The sequence below is a fragment of the Eptatretus burgeri genome, chromosome 15 (assembly GCF_056783735.1).
Source record: "Eptatretus burgeri isolate ZD-2024b chromosome 15, Ebu_testis_v1, whole genome shotgun sequence".
In the NCBI taxonomy this organism is placed as follows: domain Eukaryota; kingdom Metazoa; phylum Chordata; class Myxini; order Myxiniformes; family Myxinidae; genus Eptatretus; species Eptatretus burgeri.
Window position 1 is genome coordinate 2,820,363 of NC_140975.1, and position 23,545 is coordinate 2,843,907.

Below are 23,545 nucleotides of genomic sequence, written 5' to 3' on the forward strand. Positions count from 1 at the left end.
GCTTACATTGAACTGCTGTATTGGCCAATGTCTTACCATCATGCTGTCTTGAACAGTGGATGCATTATCCTCCACATGATGCTGCTCTCTTCCCTCCTCTCCCTCCCCCCCCCACCCCCCCACCATTCCAAGTACGATGCACCCCACCCCCTCCTTCCATATCCCTCCCCCCTTCAACCTTGCAGACTATATTACTAGTGTGCGTGTGTGTGTGTGTGCGTGTGTACCATAAATGCAACTCACGATGTGTAACATAAATTGATTTCTGGTTGTTGTGTATGAATCTTCTGTTTGGGAAAGTCCACCTGATAAGATTTTTCCATCGGTGAGAGATAATCGTTTGGCAGGATGTCGATCGATACTGGAAACTGCACTCATTTGACGTTTCTATCTTGTGTTTTAATATTCTCACTTTCACTCTGTTGTTACAGTGCTGTGCGAGTTTTCATGCAGTGTTTGAATGTTTTGCATGCTCCTCACTCAACTCTCATCTTTTGCGCAGGAGCCAAACTGCACAGCCGGCTCGCTGGCCTTCTGGATGGCCAACGCTTCTGAACTGTTAAACTTCATGAGACAAGACCGAAATCTCGGACCGCTGACCCTAGAATCGCAGGATGCCCTCGCCAACACTGTTCAAGTGGCTTTCAGGTGAGGGGATCGCAATATGTTCTATGAGGTACGACTTTGATGGTGTTTGAGGTTCTCATTGTGGTCTCCAACATAATCTAATGGTGAACCGGTCATTCTTGTCCTTTTTGTTTATTCTCTGATCTTTACGTACTTCGCAATAACAGGCACAACAGGACTGGCAATTTTTGTTTCGGATTTTAAAACTTTTAAATCGCAATCGTTTTTTGAGCAGTTCAACCCTGCGTCGAAGATAGTATAAATGAACAAGCAAGGATTTCAAAAACTTGCCAATAGGCACGTACGAGCAACTGCTGTGCTTCCATTGGCAGTGGAGGTTCTCAGGTTGCTATCTTTGCAGCAACTGTAGGTTTTGGATAAGCTTGGCAGACGAGAGTGTGTAGCATCACTGGGCAGACATTATGGTGTTAACGAGTCCAGTATCCACCATGTGAAGGGATAATGAGTGCTCTGGTTTTACACTGTGAGCAAGGGTGATTCCCATAAACTGTTCCAGGTCATGACACGTGGGTTTATAGATGAGAGGAAATGTAACCCCCCTCCCCCTCCCCCACCCCCGCATAAAACAAGGGTTTACTGAAGTCTGAAAATCCACCTCATATGTGGAGAGCATACATTTGTTGACTTCAACCTTTTATGAAAATGACGATAATTATGAATTGCAGTTTACTCCATGTAAGCAATCCATGTGACAGAAGCTGGTGATTAATGCTACCAAAGGTACAACTTGGAATTGTTCTATGGTATAACATTCTGAGTTAAGATAGTTTGGCTGGAGGTATACTGTACTACATATATCCAATTATATTTAATAGGGCAATTCTCTGTATGTATGTGTGTGTACACGTCTGAAAATAATAGAAAATTAAATTACAGGGCCGGGCTGATCACCAAATTTTGCATTCACGAGTGTTACAATGTAGATATTTGGTGAATATTTGAAACATATAAAGCTCACATGTTTAACCTGAGCTCACATTCGGTGACCAGAGATTCTGAGTGATTGCTAGTTTGTTTTTCCTGTCATTATAGGCATTTGGTGGACACGTTACAAGCAGACATTGCTAAGTGTATGCCTGACTTTTTGGTGCCTCATGAAGATGCCAGGCAACAAAACCACACGATCAGTGAGTAAAACCCCACCATACAGAGACAGATGAACTGTTAAGTAGTGCGAGCCAATCGGCACATTGTATTATGTTATTCGGTGCTTTGTGAGCAGCACGTATCAGATCTGTGCCCGTGTGCCCAACAGGCAGTGTGTTGCACATGCTCAGCGGAGCGATGGCGTTGCTTCGGCGTTGTCGAGTCAATGCGGCACTTACAATCCAGCTGTTCTCTCAACTCTTCCATTTCATTAACATGTGGTTGTTCAACCGTTTGGTGCGAGGAGGGAACCACGGCCTGTGTTCGCACTTTTGGGGTCAACGTTTGCGGAATCAGCTTCAGCATGTTGAGGCATGGGCCGAAAAGCAGGGCTTGGAGCTCGCCGCAGATTGTCATCTGAGCAGGCTCATCCAGGTAGGATTTCCATCAATCTGTGGAAGAGCGTGTATTTTGAATTGAGAAGCTGGTAACCTTTGTAAGATGTCTCTTGTACTTGCCAGGCCACGACACTGCTCACCATGGACAAGTACATTATGAAGGATGTTCCAATTATTAGCAATACTTGCTTCAAGTTGAACTCATTGCAGCTACGTGCCTTGCTGGAGAACTACCAGCCAGCACCAAATGAGCCACCAGTCCCACAGGTACTCAGTGCTGTGTCCTTGACCTGACAGTGCCTTTCATAGGAACAGCTTTCTGGTTTGTCAAGTATTCCCAGTGAGGAAGTTTAATTTTGACATCATGTATTTATCATCACTATAAACACCCACTCCCATAGGGGGAGTGATGGGGTCATGGGTATGTGCATATCACGCAGATCTATGGTGTGTTAATATTGTTCCTTGGAAGGGTGGGGGGAGTGGGGGGGTTCAATAGCTAGATTGTGGTAAGGATAGTATGGATCATGTGACCATGTAGCTTAGATTACTCTTATAATGGGGAAAATGTCAGAGTCAGTCATCTTGTAAAACTTGCACTGAGGAGTAATTTTGTTGTGTAAGACCTCCTGTTTTCGAGCTTGGCCGGGTGACTTAGTTACAAAGGTGCAACTGGAAAGCGCATTTGCACTCTAAGAGGAAACAGCATGGACTGTTTAACCAATGCACAGCAGGCCATGGTGACGAGATCGGCTGCAGAGCGTTGGAGAGGGTGTGTAAGACTTTTCAATGGGGCGAGACAGCCAAAGGATGGCACGCCCACAGAAGCAGAATCCAATGAGCGGGATGCACCATCCAAAAAGACGGTGTCAAAATTTACGAAGGCCGTAGCCTTTCCTGAGCACAGCAGTTCTGGTTTTGGAGTTCAAGTGGTAGTTGTTTAGTTTGAGTTTGAGTTTGAGTTGGACTTTGTCAGAGGCAGCATCCCCCATCTCCTTGCCATCCTCCTGCCTTCTGCCATACCAGCCAGCCCTGTGCAGCACCAGCCTGCACGGACCTAAAACCAGCTCGTGCCTTGCCTCAATCCCTCATTTGTTCCCCATTGTTGTACAAGTCCCAGTTATTTTTGGCACCAGTTAGGTTAGGCTTAGGTTTTATCTATTTTCATTGTACATAAGTGTGCGTGCCTCCCAACTCATTTGTCCTTTGACTGCTTGGTCTGTCCCATTTATTTATTATTTGCGTCTCGTTTCTCCTTCCGTATATTACGGAAATCAATTTTTAACCACCCATACGGAGGTTTCCGTATTTTCGTCATCATAAAAAAAAACCTGTCGTGATTATAGGGAATTGAGGTGCTATTCTGAGATGCTGATTCGTTTCTTAATCCCTTTCATTCAGATAGGGATGAAATGCAAACTCATAATGACCATGATTATGTGAACTACTCCCATGGTAGTTTTTTTTAGTATAAGCTCACCTGGAATATAGTTCCAGGGAGCTTAATGGATGTCGCGTCGTCCGTCCGTTCGATGAAACTTGACCACAACCATCATCACCCAGTATATACCAAAGTTTGTTCACAGCATTCAAAACTAGAATGACTATCTCTGACGTCTCGACATCACCAGATATGTCTCCGCCCACATTATTACATCGTTTTTTTATACATATATATATATATATATATATATATATATATATATATATATATATATATATATATATATATATATATATATATATATATATATATATATACTCGTACCCAGTTTGATTTAAATCCCTGAACCCAGATTTAAAATATTATACAATTCTGGCTGCCAGACGATGCATCCCATCAGGTTGAAATTTAAAACGTATACCGTATTTTCTGGTGTACAAACTGTGGCTGTGTATTAACTGCACCCATGTTTTTCACCCTCAAAGAAAATGACTATTGTTTTTTTTTTTCTGATCTAGATGTAAATACGTTTGTACATTAATTTTTTTACGGAACAGAGTGGTGGAGGTATCAACATGCTTACTCCGACGTGCGCTTAACTTCGTCAAACAGTCTTATTCTCATTTTCAAGAAGTTGAAGAGAGAGGAGAGGATACCAAGAAGTTTTTATTTTTCTTTCTTCTTTTGTAATATTAGAAAGATTTTTTTTGTTGTTACGAGAAAAAGTAAGAAAAGCGATTCATACCGGTGTCATACATATTTATTGTGGATTTGTGGCCCTGAAAAGGGCCGTTTGGGTTTGATGAAGCTTTTCAGCTAAATCCGAGGAAAACCTCGTCAATGCTTTCCTCATCGAAGACGGCACGTAACTCCTTATCCGAATCAGGGTAGAGCAAGTCCACGTCGGTGTCATTGTCATTTGCATCCTCCTCCTCCTCCTAAATGATGTCGTCCTCTGTACTGTCCATGTTGTTGGAGATGCAGCATTTCAGAAATGCTCGCTTGATGATGTCCGACGGTATCTCCTCCAACACCTTGACGATCCAGCCGCAGATTATCGGAAGGTCAACCTTTCTTATCCTCCCGCTCATGGTGTAGGTCTTCTCGTACTGCAGCATAGCAAACCAATTGTTCGACTTTTCATAAAAGCACCAAAATTGGTACAAATGTTGACTAATGTATTCTGAACAATTCTGGATATGGAGCCACTCGAGATTTTGCCTTGGTCAGCTTTGACCAGCTGACCTTGCAGAAGATGACTAGCCTCCCAAGGCCTTCGAAGACTGGTGCCATGAGAAAGAGAACAGCTCTCCCCAGTTTTTGTACTGGGCAACAGTCCTGGATCTGGAGCTCTCCATCCTAATCTACGTGTGATCTCTGAGAGAGGGAGATTTCATCATGTACCTGGATGCTCTCACTGAGATGGTCCCATGGTTCTTCACGCTGGACCATATAAACTATGCCCGGTGGATACCGGTCCATCTGCGTGACATGGCAGAACTTCCACAACAGCACCCAGAGATCTACAATGAGTTCAAGGCAGGCCACTTCACAGTGCAAAAGACCAAGAGGGCATTCTCAGCAATTCCTCTTGAGCAAGCGCATGAACAAAACAATGCCCGTGTCAAGGGTGACGGAGGCGCCGTTGGCCTGACGGACAATCCCAGGGCTCTGAGGCGCTGGATGGTCGCTGGACCCGAGGTGACCAGAGTGATCATGGAGTTTGAGGAGGCAAACATGCATCCAAATGCCAATGAGGAGACACGTCACCATGAAGAAAATACTGGCTCATAATATTTGAATACACCTTTTCATGGTCAATTTACTGAATTTTACACTTTCCTTATATCTACCACCAATACAATAAGAGAATAAGAGCATATAGCCAATTTCGCTAAAGTAGAATGGTGGCCATTTTGGAAAATGGTCGCCGAAGCTGACCAAAGCACAATCTCGGGTGGCTCCATATCTAGAATTGTTTGGAATACATTATTCTACATGTGTACCAATCTTGGTGCTTTTATGCAAATTTGAACAATTTATCTGAAATATCAGACTACGCAGGACTATTCTCCCCACTCATTATCCAGTCAGACCAGCAGCGACGTAGTCTGTCCTTGAACGGTTTGTTGATGGACACATTGAGTGGCTGCAGGAGCAATGTCATCCTATCTGGAATAATGACGAGATCGGTGTTGGTCCGACGGAGCAGCACTTTGGTGTCGTCAGTCTTGTGACAACTGAATGCAACCAGGACGAGCATGCTAAATCGTCAGGAGAGATCGCATTCCGGCCTACTACTCCAGACCGTGCGTACCCAGTCCTGGACCAGTCTGTAGAAATTATGTGTGTGAATTTCCACTCACGTGGGTCATGCAGTGGTGAGATGAATGGCGGCAGTCTCCCAATCTCCATAATACTCAGCCAACGTAGCTACGGGAGTAATGGTGAAAGTTCAACCAAGATGCATGTGGCCAATGGTCCTCAGAATTCGGGTCGAAAATCTCGGCAGTAAACACGTCACGAAATGTTGATTTTTCAACTGATGAAAATACCAAGTCCGGAAAGTAGGAAAGTTTGTCTGTGGTGGTTCCACCGAGATGCAGCTAATGTTCCTCAAAACCTGGGTCAAACACAAAGGTCTGCAAAGTAAGAAAGTTCTCTTGGTCAATGCGAATAATCCACGGGATAAAAGTTAAGAACCGCTGATAGAAATAAGGGAAAACGAAGACAACCAGGAAGAATGAAAAGAACCGAGCAGCACTGGTACTTCTTCAAGCTTCACCCTCCTGTGGCTCCTCGCACTCGTGAGATGATTCTTCTTCCTTTTTAAATTCATTTCCTGCCCTCTTATAGAAAAGTACTCGGGGTTGATTGGTTGTTCCTAGTTTTAAACTACGCCCTACTACCCAGCATTTGCTATTTTAGCGTCAGCATGGAAGGAACAAGGTTGGTGGATTAATGCTGCCTGCATCAGATGTTCACGTTTAAAATGATACATGTAAAAAGAGTCACCACTGCAAGTCGCTCATCTATACACCCCTTCTGCTGTGCACGAACAATGACGCTGGCTGGAAACTTGTTTTGGATATTGTCTTCCTCTTGAACATGACATACGAGGGAAGTTTGCCATGCAAGCTTATACATCTGACCCACGACGTCCTCTTCATCAAATCAAACTTAGAATGGGTGGCCAATCACGTCTTTGGAGTTTCGCGTTGATCAGATAGGGGTTTTTTTTGTCCTACATGACTGCAAGACCATGTGACCGATGATGCTGAAATTTTCAACCAATATTCCCCATGCCGAGTCGCTTATATTAAAAATATATTGTTTCTCTGAAACCGCTTAGCCTTTCGATGTGAGATGTTGCAGTGATGATCCACTCCCCTTGTTGCATACATTTGACTTTAAAATGATGTTATGAGTCACGTGGTGTGGCAGCTGCATTGGTTTAAAGGAACATATTGTTACGGATTCGCGCCCGCCGGCGTGCTGACGGCCACGTAACTCGAATCGCGGCACGTCGCCCACCGGACGGACAATCCAGTCGTGACCCTCTCGGACTAACGCCGGGAACCAGTCACGGGTGGACCTTTCGGTCTCACCGCGATCGAGCCAATCAGCCCCCGCGTGGGATAGGGTTGCTCGCCAAATTCGACCTACCTAAGTACCCACGCGGAGGGTAGACCGGGCGATCGCACCTCGCCGCAGGTCGACTTCGGACACGGGCCACTTAAGCGACCCGTTCCGTACTATCGGGATAACCGAGCGGTGTTATTCGTCGACCTCGACGGTTCGATTAATTATCGGGCGTATTCAGCCCACTACCAACCCTTTACGTGAAGCAAGATGAGGATTCAATGAAAGAAATGACGAAGCGAAGCGGGAAACAGTTCAACACAAAGCACATTTATTCGCGATGAACGGAAAGCACACATATTCAATTCCACCAAAAGCACATAGAAAAGAAAAACACAATGCAATTTACACAAAAAGCAAATGCGACAATGCAGATCTAATACCGATTACGCGAGCACACGGCAACACTTATACAATTTTACTTCACAGACGGCGCCGACAACACATACCCAAAACCAAGGAAAAGAAAAGAGAACCCTCAAAGATGAGGCGGGCCTGAGGCCGAGACCGGGTCGGGCCTACCCGTCTGGTGATGAGACGCGGAGCGGCGATGGTGCCTCAACTCCGCGGGCCTCGCGGGCAGTGTCTGGTAGGGGGTGGGAAAGGGGCCCCCTTGGTCGCACTATCTCAGCGCGGGGGGAAACAGGAGGGGGTTGCTGATGCTCGGGGTATAGAGGATTTCCACTCTGCCTCGAGTCCCGCGACGAGCGTCTCCACCTCGGCCAGGTCGCGCCGTCGGCCTCCCTGGTGTGCAGCTCCCTGCACGACGCGAGCACCCCCTCGTCTGCCCTCGCCGCCTCTCCACAGCTCCGTCCCCTCCGTTCCGACTCCAACGCACACGACGACGACCAACTCCTTCTGGCTTCTTCTTCCCAACTCCACCGCCCGCGAAGTCTTAACTCTTCTTCACTTGACTGACGAACGCGGTCGCTTTTATAAGCCCCGTGGCTTCGCTCTCTCATCTTTGACCCCCTCCCTTCGACCTTTCACCTCGCTCCCCATTGGCCCGAGAAAAAGTGGGCGTGAATGCTTTTTGATCCATAAATTTGCATATATCGATCGCCCTCCAACGCCCTGGGGGCGGGGCCAAATCGCCCCTCGCTCACCGATTGGACGGAACAAAAGTGGGCGTGTGTCGTTTTTGATCCGTTTTTGAAGTGGAAAATCCGTGGTTTTGTACACGCTGTTCGGCGCGCGCCCTGCACGAGTCCAACACCGGTACCCACAAGTGGCGCAAGAACGGTGGCGATGCGACGGTTGCGAGGTGTGACGTGAAGCGGCGCCGCGGTGGGTGGTTGATGTTGTGGTTGGTGGCGGTAACAATGGCGGTTGGTCCAAAATAAAGATAGTAAAAGAAAAACGGCTATCCTGAAGAGTCGCAGCACGCATGAATGACATGTATTCCCACTAGACAACGGGTTTGGGCCTAACTACACATATACTTACCGAGATATCTCACCTAAGGGACCTGAATGGTGGTTTGCGAATTTGGTAACCACAACAATATTAACCAGAGTTGGTGTCAAAGCCACCCAATGCTCGCCTGTTTATACATTTATCGTTTTAAAAAGACTTGTCTAATAATTAATATTTTTTTATAAAGCATTGCAGTGAAGTCTGATCCAAATAATTTTATAGCAATATATGTATTTGTATATTAAGCCTGGTGTGTTGGCGCAGTGGTTAGGGCAGCGGCTTGGGATACAAAAGGTCCTGAGTTCAAGCCCCGTTGAGCCACTGAATTAATACACCAGGGGGTTGACTCAGCCTGTCATCCTTCCGAGGTCGGCGAAATGAGTACCAGTATACTGGGCCGGTGTATACCCCGGTTAAAAATAGGTGTACCATATCCCTGTGTGTCGTAAGAGGCGACCAGGGTTGCGTCAGGAAGGGCATCCGGCGTAAAACATGTGCCAAATCACTGTGCGGATCATACGGGTGATCCGCTGTGGCGACCCCTAACGGGAGCAGCCGAAAGAAGAAGAAGAAGAAGATATGTATTTGTATATTGTAATCATTAACAAGAGCGCAAGTGAGCACAATATACACCCAAACAAGAAGGTATATACAGAATTGTGCTACTACGTGGAAAACAGCATCCTGGTTGCCATGGCAACCACTTTAGATGACGAAAGTATGTCGCGACACACCGTCTCCACAGTCTGTACCTATGTACCAAATATGAAACGTGAAAGTTTAAAACTTTGGGAGTTAGAGTGCGGACAGGAACGGACGGACTGACGACACATAATACGCCCATATATATTGGGCGTATAAAAAATAGTGTGGTGGATATAAACATTAGAAAGGAAAAATAACTTTCACCAAATTTTTTTAAACATTTTGACGCTGATGCTGACGCTCACGCTCATGCCGGGGGTATCGCTATAGCTCTCTGTTCTTCGAACAGGTGAGCTAAAAATATATATTTTGGAAACCTCTGTAGCGATCGACGTGAAACTGCCGTTGTGATCCACTGCCCTTGCTCCATGTATAGCAACATGTTTCACATCGATCCGTTAAGCGGTTTTGGAGAAAAAGTTTTTGAATTTTCGCTTTTCAAACTAACATGGCTGCCAAACCACATGACCTTTGGCATTGAAAATTTAATTTCAACTCTCCTCATGATTTGGTGGAGGATCACGTGTGTGAAGTTTCATTTTGATCGGATATGGTTCATTTTTCTATCCAATATGGCTGCCACACCACGTGACTTATGACATAATTTCCACTCTATGCAGCAATAGTGTTAGATGATACTTGTTAAATTTCACTTTGATCGGATAGGCGGTTCCAGAAAAAGGTCAGGTATGGGAGCATGTGCCAGAACAGCGCGTCGCTGTGTCCACTTTCCGCCGGTACTCCAGGGGCCTCCGTCTGGCCATCCCCCAGGCAGATGCCAGGCCCATCCCCATCTCCTTGAGATGATGGTCAACCTGCTGCAACCATGAGGCACGTGGTCGGCCCACTGGCCTCCTCCACCCATGAGACTCCCTGAGCAGGATCAGCATCAGGATCCATGAGCAGGATCAGCGTCAGGAAAACGAGCCATATGTCCATACAGCCGCAGCTGACGCTCACGGACTATGCAGGTAACAAATCTCATCCGAGTCTCTCTCAGCAACCGCTCGTTGGACACAAAATCCGACCAGCGATAGCCAAGGATTCTTCGAAGAGACCTGGTACCAAAGGAATTAAGTCTCCGTCTCAGATCCTTGGTCAAAGTCCAAGTCTCGCACCCATAGAGCAAGACTGGAAGTACCAAGGACCTGAAGACTCGGACTTTCGTCCTCCCGCACAGGTACCGGCAGCGCCACACCCCATGATCCAGTGAATCCATGACTCCCCAGGCCCGACCCAGACGTCTATTGACCTCCGGCTCACAACCGGAGGTCAATAGACGTCTGGACAATATCCAGAAAAAAGCATTATTTAATATTTTTCTTCAATCCAATATGGCCACCCAACCATGTGACATTGATTATTCCTTATTACCCTAGTATCACCAAGGCATGGTGAATTGGTGTTTGAAGTTTCCCTACAATCTGTCCAGCCATTCTGGAGAAGAATTTTGAAGGTTATAGGGTAAATCCAAGATGGCTGCCAGGCCATGTGACCTATGACGTCATAGTTATCAAACTTAATTCAACATGGCTTGTTGATCCTTTCTGTGCAGTTTCACTTCAATCTTCAAAGCGGTTCTGGAGAATATTTTTTTCCCCCTTTTTTTGTTTTTAAAACAAAACAAAAATGGCTGCCAAACAGCATGACCGATGGCGTCGGAAATCTGTCAAAATTTGTCGATCCCCAGACGAACCTCACAAATTTTCATACTGATCGAATGCAGCGTTCTACGTGTCAAATTTTGACCGGGATACCACTTCACCAATGACGTCATAGTCAAATACCCTTATTCCTCATAGAGAGTAGTTGCCATATGCCAAGTTTCAATTTTTCCATGGTGTGCTTTCAGAAAAACAGAGGCCCAAAGTTTTTCCGTTTTTCCAACAAGGCTTCCATCCCACGTGACCAATGTCATCATAATTATCATAAATTTTCCATGAGTAGTCGCATCTATGGTGAAAATTTCGTGTCAATTAGATAAGTAGTTGCAGAGAAAAGAGAAAATTTGCATGAACGTACGTACATACAGACGGACAACCTGAAAATATAATGCCACTGGCAACGGTGTCACCCCTGGGCACTCACCTGGCAGCGGCTGGATAAGATAACCAGGGAACATTAACAGGTAGGCATGGATGACCCACCAAATGTCATGGTGAAGAAAGTAAATACCTATGGAATTTTTTTCATGCCATGAACACTTTGGTACATCACGGGTGATAAAGGTTGTGATCAAGTGTCATCAAAATTGTGTGAGTGGTTTCAGAGAAAAAAACGAGTTCATATTTTGGGGGGAAACCCCTGACCTATAATCCCTGAGACATCAATATATATATATATATATATATATATATATATATATATATATATATATATATATATATATATATATATATATATATATATATATATTGTTTGTTTGTTTTTAACGGCATGAACAAATTTTAGTTCATCACGGGTGATGAAGGCGGTGGTGAAGTTTCATCAGAATTGTGTGTGTAGTTTCTGAGAAGAAAGCAAATACCTCTTTTGGGGGGCAAACCCCCATAGACACCCTCAGACCCCAACTTTTTTTTCTTTTCTGTTTGTTTTTAATGGTGTGAACAATCTTTGGTACATCAGGGGTGATGAAGGTTGTGGTAAAGTTTCATCAAAATAGTTACGTTTCGTTCCAAACATTGTGTGTAATTTCGGCGAAAAAAGGAAATACATATTTTTTGGGGGTCGCCTCCCTCATACCACCATAGAGCCCGATTTTTTTTTTTTTTTTATTTTTTTTTTTTTTTCTAATGTCATGAACAAGCTTTAGTACATCATTGGTGATGAAGGTTGTGGTCAGGTTTCATCGAGATTGTATGTGTAGTTTCAGAGAAGAAAGCAAATACCTATTTTGGGGGGCAACCCCCCTTAGACCCCGATTTTGCTAATGTCATGAACGAACTTTGGTACATTCACGGTGATGAACGTTGCGGTAAAGTTTCATCGAAATCCTATGTGTAGTTTCAGAGAAGAAGTCGCAAGTATTTGTGGACGGATGGACGACGCGCCATCCCATAAGCTCCCCGGAACTATGTTCCAGGTGAGCTAAAAATCGGAGTTTACGGGGGTGGTTGCCCCCCAAAATAGGTATTTGCTATAACATTGGTTCATTGGTACATTTTGCTGATTCCGTCCCACGTTGACTTCCTCTTCAGCCTCACTATTCCACCAGGTGAGCACCCAGGGGTATTGCCCCTATTTTTATGAGGTATTTCTGTCGAAGTTAGCCGGTTGCAAAACTTGCAAGCGCGTTGCCGTGATCAGATGTCCGCCAGGTCGGAGACCATCTGTCCGTCGGTGTTACGTATCTGTCTTTGTGTATGTCGGTGTTACGTAGCCTGCTTTGCTCGCTGGCAGATTTGTCTGTGTCGGTTATCACGTTGGAATGGCATTGATATTTGTTTCCATCATGAGTGTTTGTTAACATTTTATTTTGTTATATCAATGGTATGGTATTAATTTGTGATTTGAATGATGAGGTTTGGAATGAAAATATAGTGATTTAGAAGGAGGAAATTGTACAATAAGGGGGTGGGGTAATAAAAGGCGGGTTTTTTTCCAATCGGAATGGAAGGCTGAAACGTTCAATCATCCCTAGTGAGCGATTTATATTAGCTGCACCGAGACTGCACCTTTAATTGTCACCGAGACGGGGCTTACAATTCCTTCTTTGGGAGAATTCTTCTTCAACCGTCTCCCAAAATGTGGAGGAGAACTTGCGTGCAATTGAGATCTGTAGCAGCATCACTTTGCTTTTCATGACTTCATATGTTTGAGCTCGGGTTGATCGGGGGGTTTCAGGAACCGGGTTCAACCGGAAGAGAGACGAGCAGGTTGTTCAGTCGCGGTTGGAATCTCGGATTGACTCGGATTCTGAACGCCTCGGACATCTTTTCTTTCCACGTGAAAGATCAGCTTGCTTGGTGTTTTGGGTACAAACCACTGCCGTCTGTTGGTGTCTATCAGATGCACTCCACTCGACGGATATCTGTGCTTGGTGTTCTGCTGAAAAGGGCAGCCCTTATCGTGGAGTTTCGCTGGTAATTATTTTTCCCCTGATATTGGCACCTTGTCGTGGCTTGTGTGTAAAGAGCCCTTCTTTACCTTGGTGGTACCTTACACGTCTCGCGTTGTCTTACCCGCCGGGTTGGTGTAGCTCGTCTGAAGAGTGGGGACTCAATTTCTTCTTGGATCCTTCATTAACATTCCTGATTACATAAATGTACCCCTCGCATTGTTTAGCAGTTTGCACATGTTTATTGATATACTACAGTAATTTACCAGAAGGCTTGGTGGTTTAAGGACTCTTGGTTGTGTTGTTTAATTTTCTTTCTCCACTTCAGGACCACTTTTTCCTGCTGGGTTTCCTCCTTTCGACCCCAATCTCCATATTTATGGTTAATAAAGAGGGCAGACCCGTAACATTTGGTAAATACGGAAATAGCATCCATTGTTGGATTTTTTTTTTTTCCATCGCCGTTTCCTCTTATGAACCCCACGGAAAATATCAGTACCGTCTTTACATTGCATGAAGTACAGACTCGATTCTGCTGGACACAAATACAAAACCTGATGATGTCTGTTTGTTGTGGAAAAGTATATGACCACATCGATACGAGGCCAATAAATCATAACAAAGGACCTTGACACTGGAGGAGGCCATTCGGCCCATCATACCTGTGCTGCACTCTCTCAACTCGGTTCCAGGGTTACAAGGAAATCCAACACAGGTGGAGGCCATTCAGCCCATCATGCCTGCACGAACACCACACCAACCCATCTACACAAGATCCAAGGAAGAAAATACAAAAAATATGTTTTTCGTTACTGAAATAATTTGTATTTTTGGAGGTTTTTTTTTGTAATTTTTTTTTGTTCTTTTCTTCCCCTCAGGGGAGGGGGCATGGGCTTGGTTAAAAACACATAACATCGACCACACAACCCCCCTTGACAAGACCCCTACCAACAGCATTCCGTACACAATCACCCATCAATGCTCAAACTACCTAAAAGTCTTTTCAACATCCCCATACCCCTCTATCTCCATAAGTTCAGGTACCTGTCTAATTCTAATTTAAACTTATCTACTTTTTCTGCTGCCACTACCTTTCAAGGAAGACCATTCCATGCATTAACTACTCTCTGAGTAAAACTACTCTCTGCCTTACTACCGTCTTAACTCTCCTCTTCTTTACTCTCAGGCTACAGCCCCTGGATTTATTGTTGCAGGCCGGGCGTCGGCGATGAGCACGACCGCTAGATGGAGCTCTAGAGTCGACTCCGCCGATCACCCGGAATTTAGATCGTACTTCTTCGGAAAAAAAACGAAGAATACGGGTCCCTTATCGGACCGTGAAGCATCAGTATTTCTTCCACATGGTACAGGGTTATTTGCCAATTTTCAAAATACCTAGATATCCACGTGGCAATTTACCGAGTCTCCACACCCTCAACGGCACCCGTACGGAACGAGCCGCTAGCGTACTCGAACCGTGTGTGACCCGAGCGGATGGTCACCGAGATCCGTAGGTCCAAAGATCCCCCTTACGGCGGCACAACGGCTTTGCTAATTTTCCAACACTCAGCACGCTAAGCCAATGGAGGAAAGGACGCGAACGTGCTGATACATTTCACAAATGGGGATATTTATTAAACAATAGGGAAATGAGGGGAGCACGTAAGGGCAAAGTTATCCGAATATTGATAAGCACGTATTTACAGCAAGGCACTTAACAATTCCTCACTTAGCAGACAGGCGCTACAAACACACACACACACACACACACACACACACACACACACACACACACACACACACACACACACACAAGAATTGGACCCAAAGTGTTCTTTATTAAGGCATCCAGCTTGGCGAACTGAAGACCAGAACCTGCCTCGGACCTGTCCACCTTCAAGCTGATTTGAACCGGGCACCAGCGAGAGGCGAGCCAAATCCAGCCACCGGCGAGTCGCGATCAGCCTCCCGAGCTCCGGCGGATCCTCTCACGCTCCAAAACCCACGCTGGTGAAGACGAGGCGCTGATCCTTCACAATCCGCTTGAGTCGATTCAACCGAAGAACCACCAACCACCTTCCGTGCTCTCCGAACAACCACCAACCGCCAACCAAGAAGCAAGAAAGAAGAACCCAGAAGAGCAAAGAACCAACTTCTGTCTCTCCGTTCCCTTCTTATCCCTCTCGGGCGTGGCTCGCTTCCGGCGTGACTCATTCGCCATCGGTGGGGGCTGTCGCATCCCATTTGTTGGAGTGCCCAAGCGAGCCGATTCATGATTATATAAGGGAATGGAATTCAGTTCGCGAATGCATTCTGAACACACCCACATTTCAGCGAGTGCACGGAGAATGCCGGGAGCAGAGGGTTTTCGTTGGTGTTATAGTTATCATTGGTGGTGTTGTTGTCGTTGGTGGTGTAAAATAAAAAATGGAAAACCTGACTATAAAAATAACTCCACAGCGTAGGAACATTTAATGACCCATTAAACAAGGGAAAAGGGAGCTATCTATCCATATAATCGATATAACTGAGCTATAGGACCTGTATGTTGAGTGTAGTAAACTTCCAAATTCGTAACACGATCACTGTCTACTCTGTTGAAAAATTCATCTTCACTTATTTTATCTCTACCTTTCATTATCTTAAAAAATCTCTGTCATATCTCATCGTAACCGCCTCCTTTCTAGTGAATAAAGCCCTGTCTCCTTGAGCCGCTCCTCATAGCTGAGTTTAGCTAGGCCCGGAATCGATCTTGTAGCCCTGCGCTGAACCCTCTCTACGGCATCTATGTCTATGGGATCGGTGGGGGGAATGGGAAATGTGTTGCAGGCACAGGGACGAGAGTGCTATAAATGCCAATGAAATAATTGTTTTAAAACTCATTTGTGTATGACGACTTTTGCAACTATCCCTTGTACACGTCAAATGCTTAAAAAGAACATTTAAGACATTCACAAAGGGGAGAAGAAAAAAAAAACAAAGGTGCCAAGGGATGGTGATTTTTAGACACGTAGACCAGGGTGGGTAGAAGTCTTCGGTCTTTCCATAAGCAGCACATATCTAAGATCACAATGAATTACTTTACACTTACTTAAAGACATTTACTAAGGAGCTAACTAAATGGTAATAAGCAATGTTAACCGTTTTGAAGTCATTTCCACAACTATATTCTCTCATCATAAAAGTTTGTTGTGGCTTTAAATGCAATGCATGAAAAACTAGCACATGAGGAGGTGGTCAGTACACTATGACAGAAGAAAAATGGTCAAATTGCAACAATGGGTCATCTTAAGATTGACTGGTACTTATAGTAGTGTATCTACAAAAGGCTCTGAGACTGCCTCGTAGCATCGGTGACGTGCTTCCATTATAAAGGCCAAACGGCTGCACTCTGTGGTTTCAGGCAGTGATAGACAGCGTGGTGGTCGTGGCAGAAAGCACAGCGGATGAGCTCACACACAGTGATGAGCGTGAAGTTCGTCTGGAAGAGGATCCTGATCTTCAGCTTCCCTTTCTGCTCCCTGAGGATGGATACTCCTGTGATATAGTCCGGGGCATACCTAACGGTCTTCAGGAATTTCTCAACCCACTTTGTCAGAGAGGTAAAGCAAAATGTATTGCATGTCTCTTAACTTGTCGTTGACGTCAAGGGCTTGAGAGTCGCTGGCTTTCCTCCATATTCTGCCTGGACTCTTCCCTGCTCTCTTTTCGTTTTCCACCAAACTTTTGAGCTGCCCCTCTTCCTTATTACCCCCAACATATTCAGCCATTTACAGTTGCATGCTCCTTGGTGCTTTTTTGCATTTACATTTTCCTTGGTGTTGCTTTCAGGCCTATGCAGGTTGGTGCCCCAGCCACGTGCACCTGGCACCTGGATGGTATTCTTTGAAGGGATGGACCTGGAGTCTTTGTACACACATCAGGACATGGTATGAGAGCAGTGAGAGATGTGCAGGAGCATGTTTTCTTTCTGGTGATGTGTGGGCTCAGGATTCAGATCGAACATGCTTAGGGTGCAGTCAGACCTCCACATCTCTTCACATTGGTGTTCTTTAAAAGCCAGACCAGTCTATGACTCGCTTTATTAGACCTATTGGACTTGGTCTGAAACGGGGGCTTATGTATTTAGTCTTGATTTTTTTTTTTGTGTGCGTACGTGTGTCCGCAACCACCATCTCGGAAATGTATGGACCGATTTTATTTGTACTTGGCACAATGCCAACACATCATGGTCAACATAAGCACATCATTTCGTTTCGCGATGCGATCAAAGATGGCCGACTGTTGGCCATTTTGTTACTTGAATGCGTCCCCAACCATTTCTCAGCCATGCATGGTCCGATTTTATTCAAACTTGGCACAAGCACAGTACATGACGGCATGCACAGGCACCTCATGTTATTTTGCGATCTGATAAAAGATGGCTGACTGGGAGACTGGCGGCAATTTTAGTTGTAAAAAAAAAAAAACAACAACCCGGTATCAAACATGTCCTCAACCATTTCTCGGACAGGCATTTACCGATGTTGTTCAAACTCTGCACACAGATAACGAATGATGGCTTACATATGCACGTCACTTTTTTTTCGAGATCAGATCCAAGATAGCCGACTGGCGGCCATTTTGTTACTTAAATGTGTCCCCAACCATTTCTCGAACATGCGTGGTCTAATTTTGTTCAGAGGTGGCACAAGAATGGTACACGATGGCATACACTTGCACCTAACTTTATTTTGCGACCTGATCAAAGATGGTAGACTAGTGGCCATTTTAGTTGTAAAAAATATATATATATATATATATATATATATATATATATATATATATATATATATATATATATATAAATATGGGCTAGCCCTTTAACTGCATGCAGCAAAATTACTAAAACAATGGGGGCTATGACATTTTATGAATTTTTATTTTTTATATTTTTTTCTTGCAGGTCTCACCTTCTCGGGATAAGCCTGAGGTCGTCACTGTCACATTGCGTAAGCAGAATGGTCTTGGCCTCAGCATTGTGGCTGCACGGGTGAGTGGAAGCACTCTAAGCACACTGTCATCTAGCACACGTAATGCGTCACTTGCACAGTGTGGTTTTTGAGTCCTCCGAGGCATTTTCACGGAAAGGCATACTTGTGATGAGATTAAAAGCAGTACTTCATGGATGTGCTGATGTTGAACGGTTTTTGCTTCAGGGTTCTGGTGAAGACAAGATGGGGATTTACGTGAAATCTGTGGTGAAGGGGGGTGCGGCAGATCGGGTGAGTTTTAACAATATACGACTCGACAAACTGCTTTTTGTGCATCCTGCGACCCAACTACGCTGAAGATATAGCATCAATGACCCTCTAACTAACAAGCACGAGGAGTTTCACTCCACTCCTGTTAAAATGCAGGAACATCTACATCAACTTATTTATAATTCCACTAACAAGACAGAAGAAACCTTTCATAAACAATGACTTAAATGTCAGAGGTCATTTCTGCCCCCATGTGACCGAGAGGGTGAACCAGTGTGGTATTTAACATTCAAATAAACGATAATATGCCATATGTGAGTCCACCTGGTGCTTTTAACGAAGTAAAATGTCATTGAAGTCCACCTGGGTGCTTTTGATGCAAATAAAACTGCGAGTATGTTTGATTCACCACCCAGTCCATCTGGGTGGTACTTGGAGTGTCATGCACGAGTGGCTTTGGTGATTGTTCCAGGACGGACGCCTTGCTGCTGGAGATCAGCTGTTGTGTGTGGATGGCAACAGCCTGGTGGGATTATCGCAAGAAAGGTACGAGACCTGGTACAGGCACAGATTCTTGTGCTACTACTGATGGGAGGCGGGGTGGGGGGGGAGGTTGAGGGTAATGAGCAAGCAACAAAGTGAACACTGTCTAAAGTGATTCTGCCAATGTCCTATTTATTATAAAACTAGCAAATACAACCTATCGCTTTGCTGATGGAGGGGAAAGAGAGAGGGGAAATAGAGAGAAGGTAGGGGTAGTGTGGAGGGGAAGGGGGTGTTCTGAACATGTGTTTGACAGGGGAACTTGAGGAAAAGCGGTCACTTGAGGAAAGCTTGAGGAAAAAGGGGGGGGGGTCCCCTTCTGCCGGCATTGGTACAGGATTGAACAAAATTGGGTATGTTAAAACAACACGTTTAAACGGGTCACACTAAACACCTCCTCGAGAAGTCCGTGGGGGTGGAGGGGAATTGGGAGAGGGAGGTAAGAGCGAGGGGGGGGGAAGTGGGACAGGAGGGGACAGCAGCGTCAACCCCCTTAGACCCTGCTTTTTTTCTTCTTTTTTAATGGTGTCAACAAACTTTGGTACATCATAGGTGATGAAGGTTGTGGTCAAGTTTCATCGGAATTGTGTGTGTCGTTTCTGAGAAGAAAGCAAATACCTCTTTTGGGGGGGGGGGGCTACAGGTTTCCTTCCTGAGAGTGTGCTTCTCTGTCCATCCCATACATCCTTCTCTTCCCCTCATTCTTCCTCACATCCTTTACTTGGCCAAATTTCCCTCCATTTTATCCTTCATCACTGCTGTTTGTACATTCCCTCCCCCTCCCCCCCCTTCTTTCTACTCTTCCTTTTCTGTTGCATATTGATCCATTCAGTGTTCTAACTCTTCTACGAGCCTTGACTTCGTATCCAAAATAAGTCCATTAAAGGTGTGGAATTAAATGGAGAAAAACCAATTAAACTCCTTTGGATGAGCTCGGTTGGATATCATTAACACCGGTTGGATGTCTCTATTACCTAAATTGCAGTGAGTACAGTTTGTGGTGAGACTTCACCGCAAACACCCTGCGACTGTAATGTGTCCACACTCGCAGCCGAGGACTGTCCCGTGGAAAATGACAAAAACTTCTGCTTCGGCCCTGTGCCAAGCAGCTGTGCCGTCCAACAGCATCACGTACATCAAAGTTCCATTACAAAGAGCGATGGGATATCGAACTATCTGTGCTCCTTACTCCATGGTTCAGCCAAATCCTAATAAACGGTGAAGGAAGTTCAACAAAAACCCAGCAACCTGTTGAAAGCTCACATCTGCCTCACCAATTCATTAATCTGTACACTGCCATTAATAATTCTTAAACTATGTTTTTGTTTTATCCGTGCAGTCATCGATAGCTGCGTCATTACGTAGAGAGGAATACAAAGCCAAGAACGTTGGCAGAGATCCTTTAAATGTTCCACAATGTTTTCCAATGAACTTGCATTTAAGGAAAAACCTTGACATGTTGTGTTTTGCACAGACGTGACAATGTTGGTCAATTTCAAAATCTTGGTAATTCGGGTTTAGTGATGTCGTAGCGAGACAATGCCCAAAGAAAACATGCTCTCCACTCTGTCGTGTGCCTGTTAGGGCCGCGGAGCTCATGACTCGAACTGGTTCAGTCGTTACCCTGGAGGTTGCCAAGCAGGGAGCGATCTACCACGGTCTTGCGACGCTGCTACACCAGGGGTCACCATCTCTACAGAGAGGTTAGTGCTCCGTGTTGTGATGTCCCAGTTTGTGGGCATCTTGGTTATGAAGTCGAGAAACTGTCCACTCGTAGGCAAGATGGTTGTGGTTGATGGAACCAAATTCAGTTGCAGGTTAAAATTCTGTAGTGGGTGCTTGGTGGTGGTGTTTAAACACAGTGATTTGAAAGGCTCACCATTGATGAGCGGTGATGTATGTTAGAGGTTGTTTTTTCTCTCCACACTGCCGGTCCATGGGATCCTTGTGATTGTGTCATCATCAATAATCTTGATTGTGGCTTATCTTTCTTAATTGCATTGTTTACGTTTTTGTCTCTCGTTTGTCTGTGTAAGGTATCAATCGGAAATAGTTTTTATTGTTCATTAATTTACCCAATAATGGCTCTGAAATATTTTTTTCTGGGCAAAGCCGGTCGAGCATGGAGTGGAGTAGTTGGTCGGTGAGGGTGGTGTTGGTGTTGTGGTGGAGATGGCAGCTGAATGAGATTTGGTGTTTTCTTCGGGTGATCTTGTTCACCGTTCTGATTCCAGCAGCAGTAGCAGATCGTCGAGGCTCAGGGAAGCTGCGACCGAAGAGCGATGGCTTTGCCCTTTCCCGACACGGTAATGGGCCTGACAGTAATTCAAAAGACGGAAAAGAGAACTACACTGCAGAAAATTCATCAAGCGGAAGATGGCACACGATGGAGCAACGCAGACCGTCAACCGAGGACTGGTTGGTGAAGAACAGAACCGATCATCGCTCCACTCCCAATGTTGCCGGTATGGTTTGGAGCTCATGGTTTTGGCTGTAATGTATTACCTTTAACCCAGGGAAGGCTAAACCATATTCAACCGGTCTATTACAAGGTTCATGGTGCAAGTGTTTGTTTTGGCTATTAACGTGGAAGAGAAACTGCAGAGGTTTTTGAAGTAACTTCTAAATATTTCCTCTTTAAGATGCTACAATAACTCCAATGAGCAAAGAACAATGAATAAGGCAAAACGGTATTGAAAGGGATTAAGTAAAACACGTTGATTTCTATGATCTAAAGATAATTTGGTGTAATCACAATAAGCGGCATGTTTGTGCCTGTATACCCCAGCAGACCCACCGATTGCGAACCTCAGGCCTGGAGCACCGACTTCCAAAGTTCAGTCTGTATCAACTGGAGACCTGAAAGCACAGGTGGTGTATGTGGGTCCATTGGGGATCAGAGTGGACGGGCCAATTGTGGGACAATTCCTTGGTAACGGACGCGCAACTTGAACTTTGCAAAATGATCATTCTCTCATTTGTGGATGAAACGAGTCATGATTTGAACAGGAAGATATACAACTCTGTATTTGTAAATACAGGGTGACACACAAACAGTGAAGCAATACGACTTGGCCAAGGTTTGAACCGCTGACCTCCCAGACTCAGATTGGATACTCCACGCATTACCCCACCGAGTCTGGTCACTTTGTCTCACATCTTGCTATTGTCTCATCTTAGGTTTTTATATTTAGCTTTAAAGATGATTGTTCCTCAAATGGTCTCTATCAAAGGAACAAAAAAAAAAGTGTGGCCCCACAATGCAGCGCACAACACGAGTGTTTGACTCTGACGAGGTTTCTTGTGAAACCCCTGTAGCGTTTCTGAGCCCCAAGACCTGCAATTTACTTCTCAACTAAATCGCTCGGTGCAGGTTTACTCTTCGCTCGAGAACTGGTTAACAGTTGTAATCCTCAAAATCAAAATGCACTTGAAAATATTGCTTTTTTTTGTTTGCGTACAGAGCCGAGACTCATGAAGGGGAAAGAGTATATCATGAACCAGAATAGAACAAAATGAATAGTATAACGAGAGAGGGAGGGGTGGGGAACACACCAACAGCAGGTCAGAGGGACAAGATAGCAGGAGACTTGGAGGACGAAAGGACACTGGGAAGCTGTGGCAGGCCGATATTCATTGTTGACAATTGAATGTGCTCTCAGCTTGAACAATTGAGTAAGTTGCAAAGAACAACTCCACAAGAGCAGAACAACTCTCTTTCTCTGGGAGTCTATCAATGCATGTCTTCACAATCTAAAACCCTAATTGGAAAGGAAAGAAATGACCAACACAAGTTTTATTGACGTCATGGTATCAACATTTGCATTCCTTCGATATTCGTGTCATCTTGTCTAATGTTTTCAACGTCTCACTCCAACAGGTAATTTTAACATTCATGGTAATGTAGAAAATTTGCTCTCTGCCATGGAATTGCCCTGCACGAGGCGTAGGGTCCACGAGTGTGCATCGTGGGGTCCGGGGTGCCTCTGGGCGCTCGCGTGTTCGTTGCAGGATCTTGTGTGTGAGCACGTTCGCCGTGGGTCCTGGGCGTTTGCACATTTGCCACGAGATCCCGGGTTTGTTTGCGCCCGAGGGCATTGGTCGCGGGGCCATGGGCGCGTTCGTCGGGGTTCTGGACGTTGCAAGTTCATCGTGGGGTCACGAGCATGTTCGCTGCGTGGTTCTGGACATTCGCGTGTCCACCGCGGGATCACTGGTGTGTTTGCACGTGAGACCCATTGACCATGGAGTGATGGGCGCAAGCGTGTTCACCGAGGGGTCGTGGGTGCGAGCGCGTTTGCTGTGGGGTCCTGGTTGTTTTTGTGTGCGAGCGTAAGCCGTGGTGTCTGGGGCATGAGCGTGT

At 45.2% G+C, this 23,545-nt stretch overlaps 1 protein-coding gene across 17 annotated transcripts in view; it reads left to right on the forward strand.

Moving 5' to 3' along the window:
• Positions 1–23,545, forward strand: part of AFDN (afadin, adherens junction formation factor) — a 77,947-nt gene that overhangs the window by 30,555 nt on the left and 23,847 nt on the right. For 14 of the 17 annotated variants that reach the window (XR_015051691.1, XR_015051692.1, XM_085857071.1 and 11 more), the window contains 12 exons: positions 503–648; positions 1,681–1,775; positions 1,904–2,169; positions 2,256–2,399; positions 16,800–16,998; positions 17,228–17,325; positions 18,342–18,428; positions 18,595–18,660; positions 19,112–19,185; positions 20,767–20,885; positions 21,417–21,647; positions 21,971–22,053. Coding sequence is in view for 15 of the 17 variants with exons in the window: in XM_085857071.1 (XP_085713197.1) it covers positions 503–648; positions 1,681–1,775; positions 1,904–2,169; positions 2,256–2,399; positions 16,800–16,998; positions 17,228–17,325; positions 18,342–18,428; positions 18,595–18,660; positions 19,112–19,185; positions 20,767–20,885; positions 21,417–21,647; positions 21,971–22,053 (1,608 nt within the window). In the remaining 2 variants the exon portion in view is untranslated. The remainder of the gene's footprint in view (positions 1–502; positions 649–1,680; positions 1,776–1,903; positions 2,170–2,255; positions 2,400–16,799; positions 16,999–17,227; positions 17,326–18,341; positions 18,429–18,594; positions 18,661–19,111; positions 19,186–20,766; positions 20,886–21,416; positions 21,648–21,970; positions 22,054–23,545) is intronic. The other 3 variants (XM_085857072.1, XM_085857073.1, XM_085857074.1) reach the window with 3 other exon arrangements.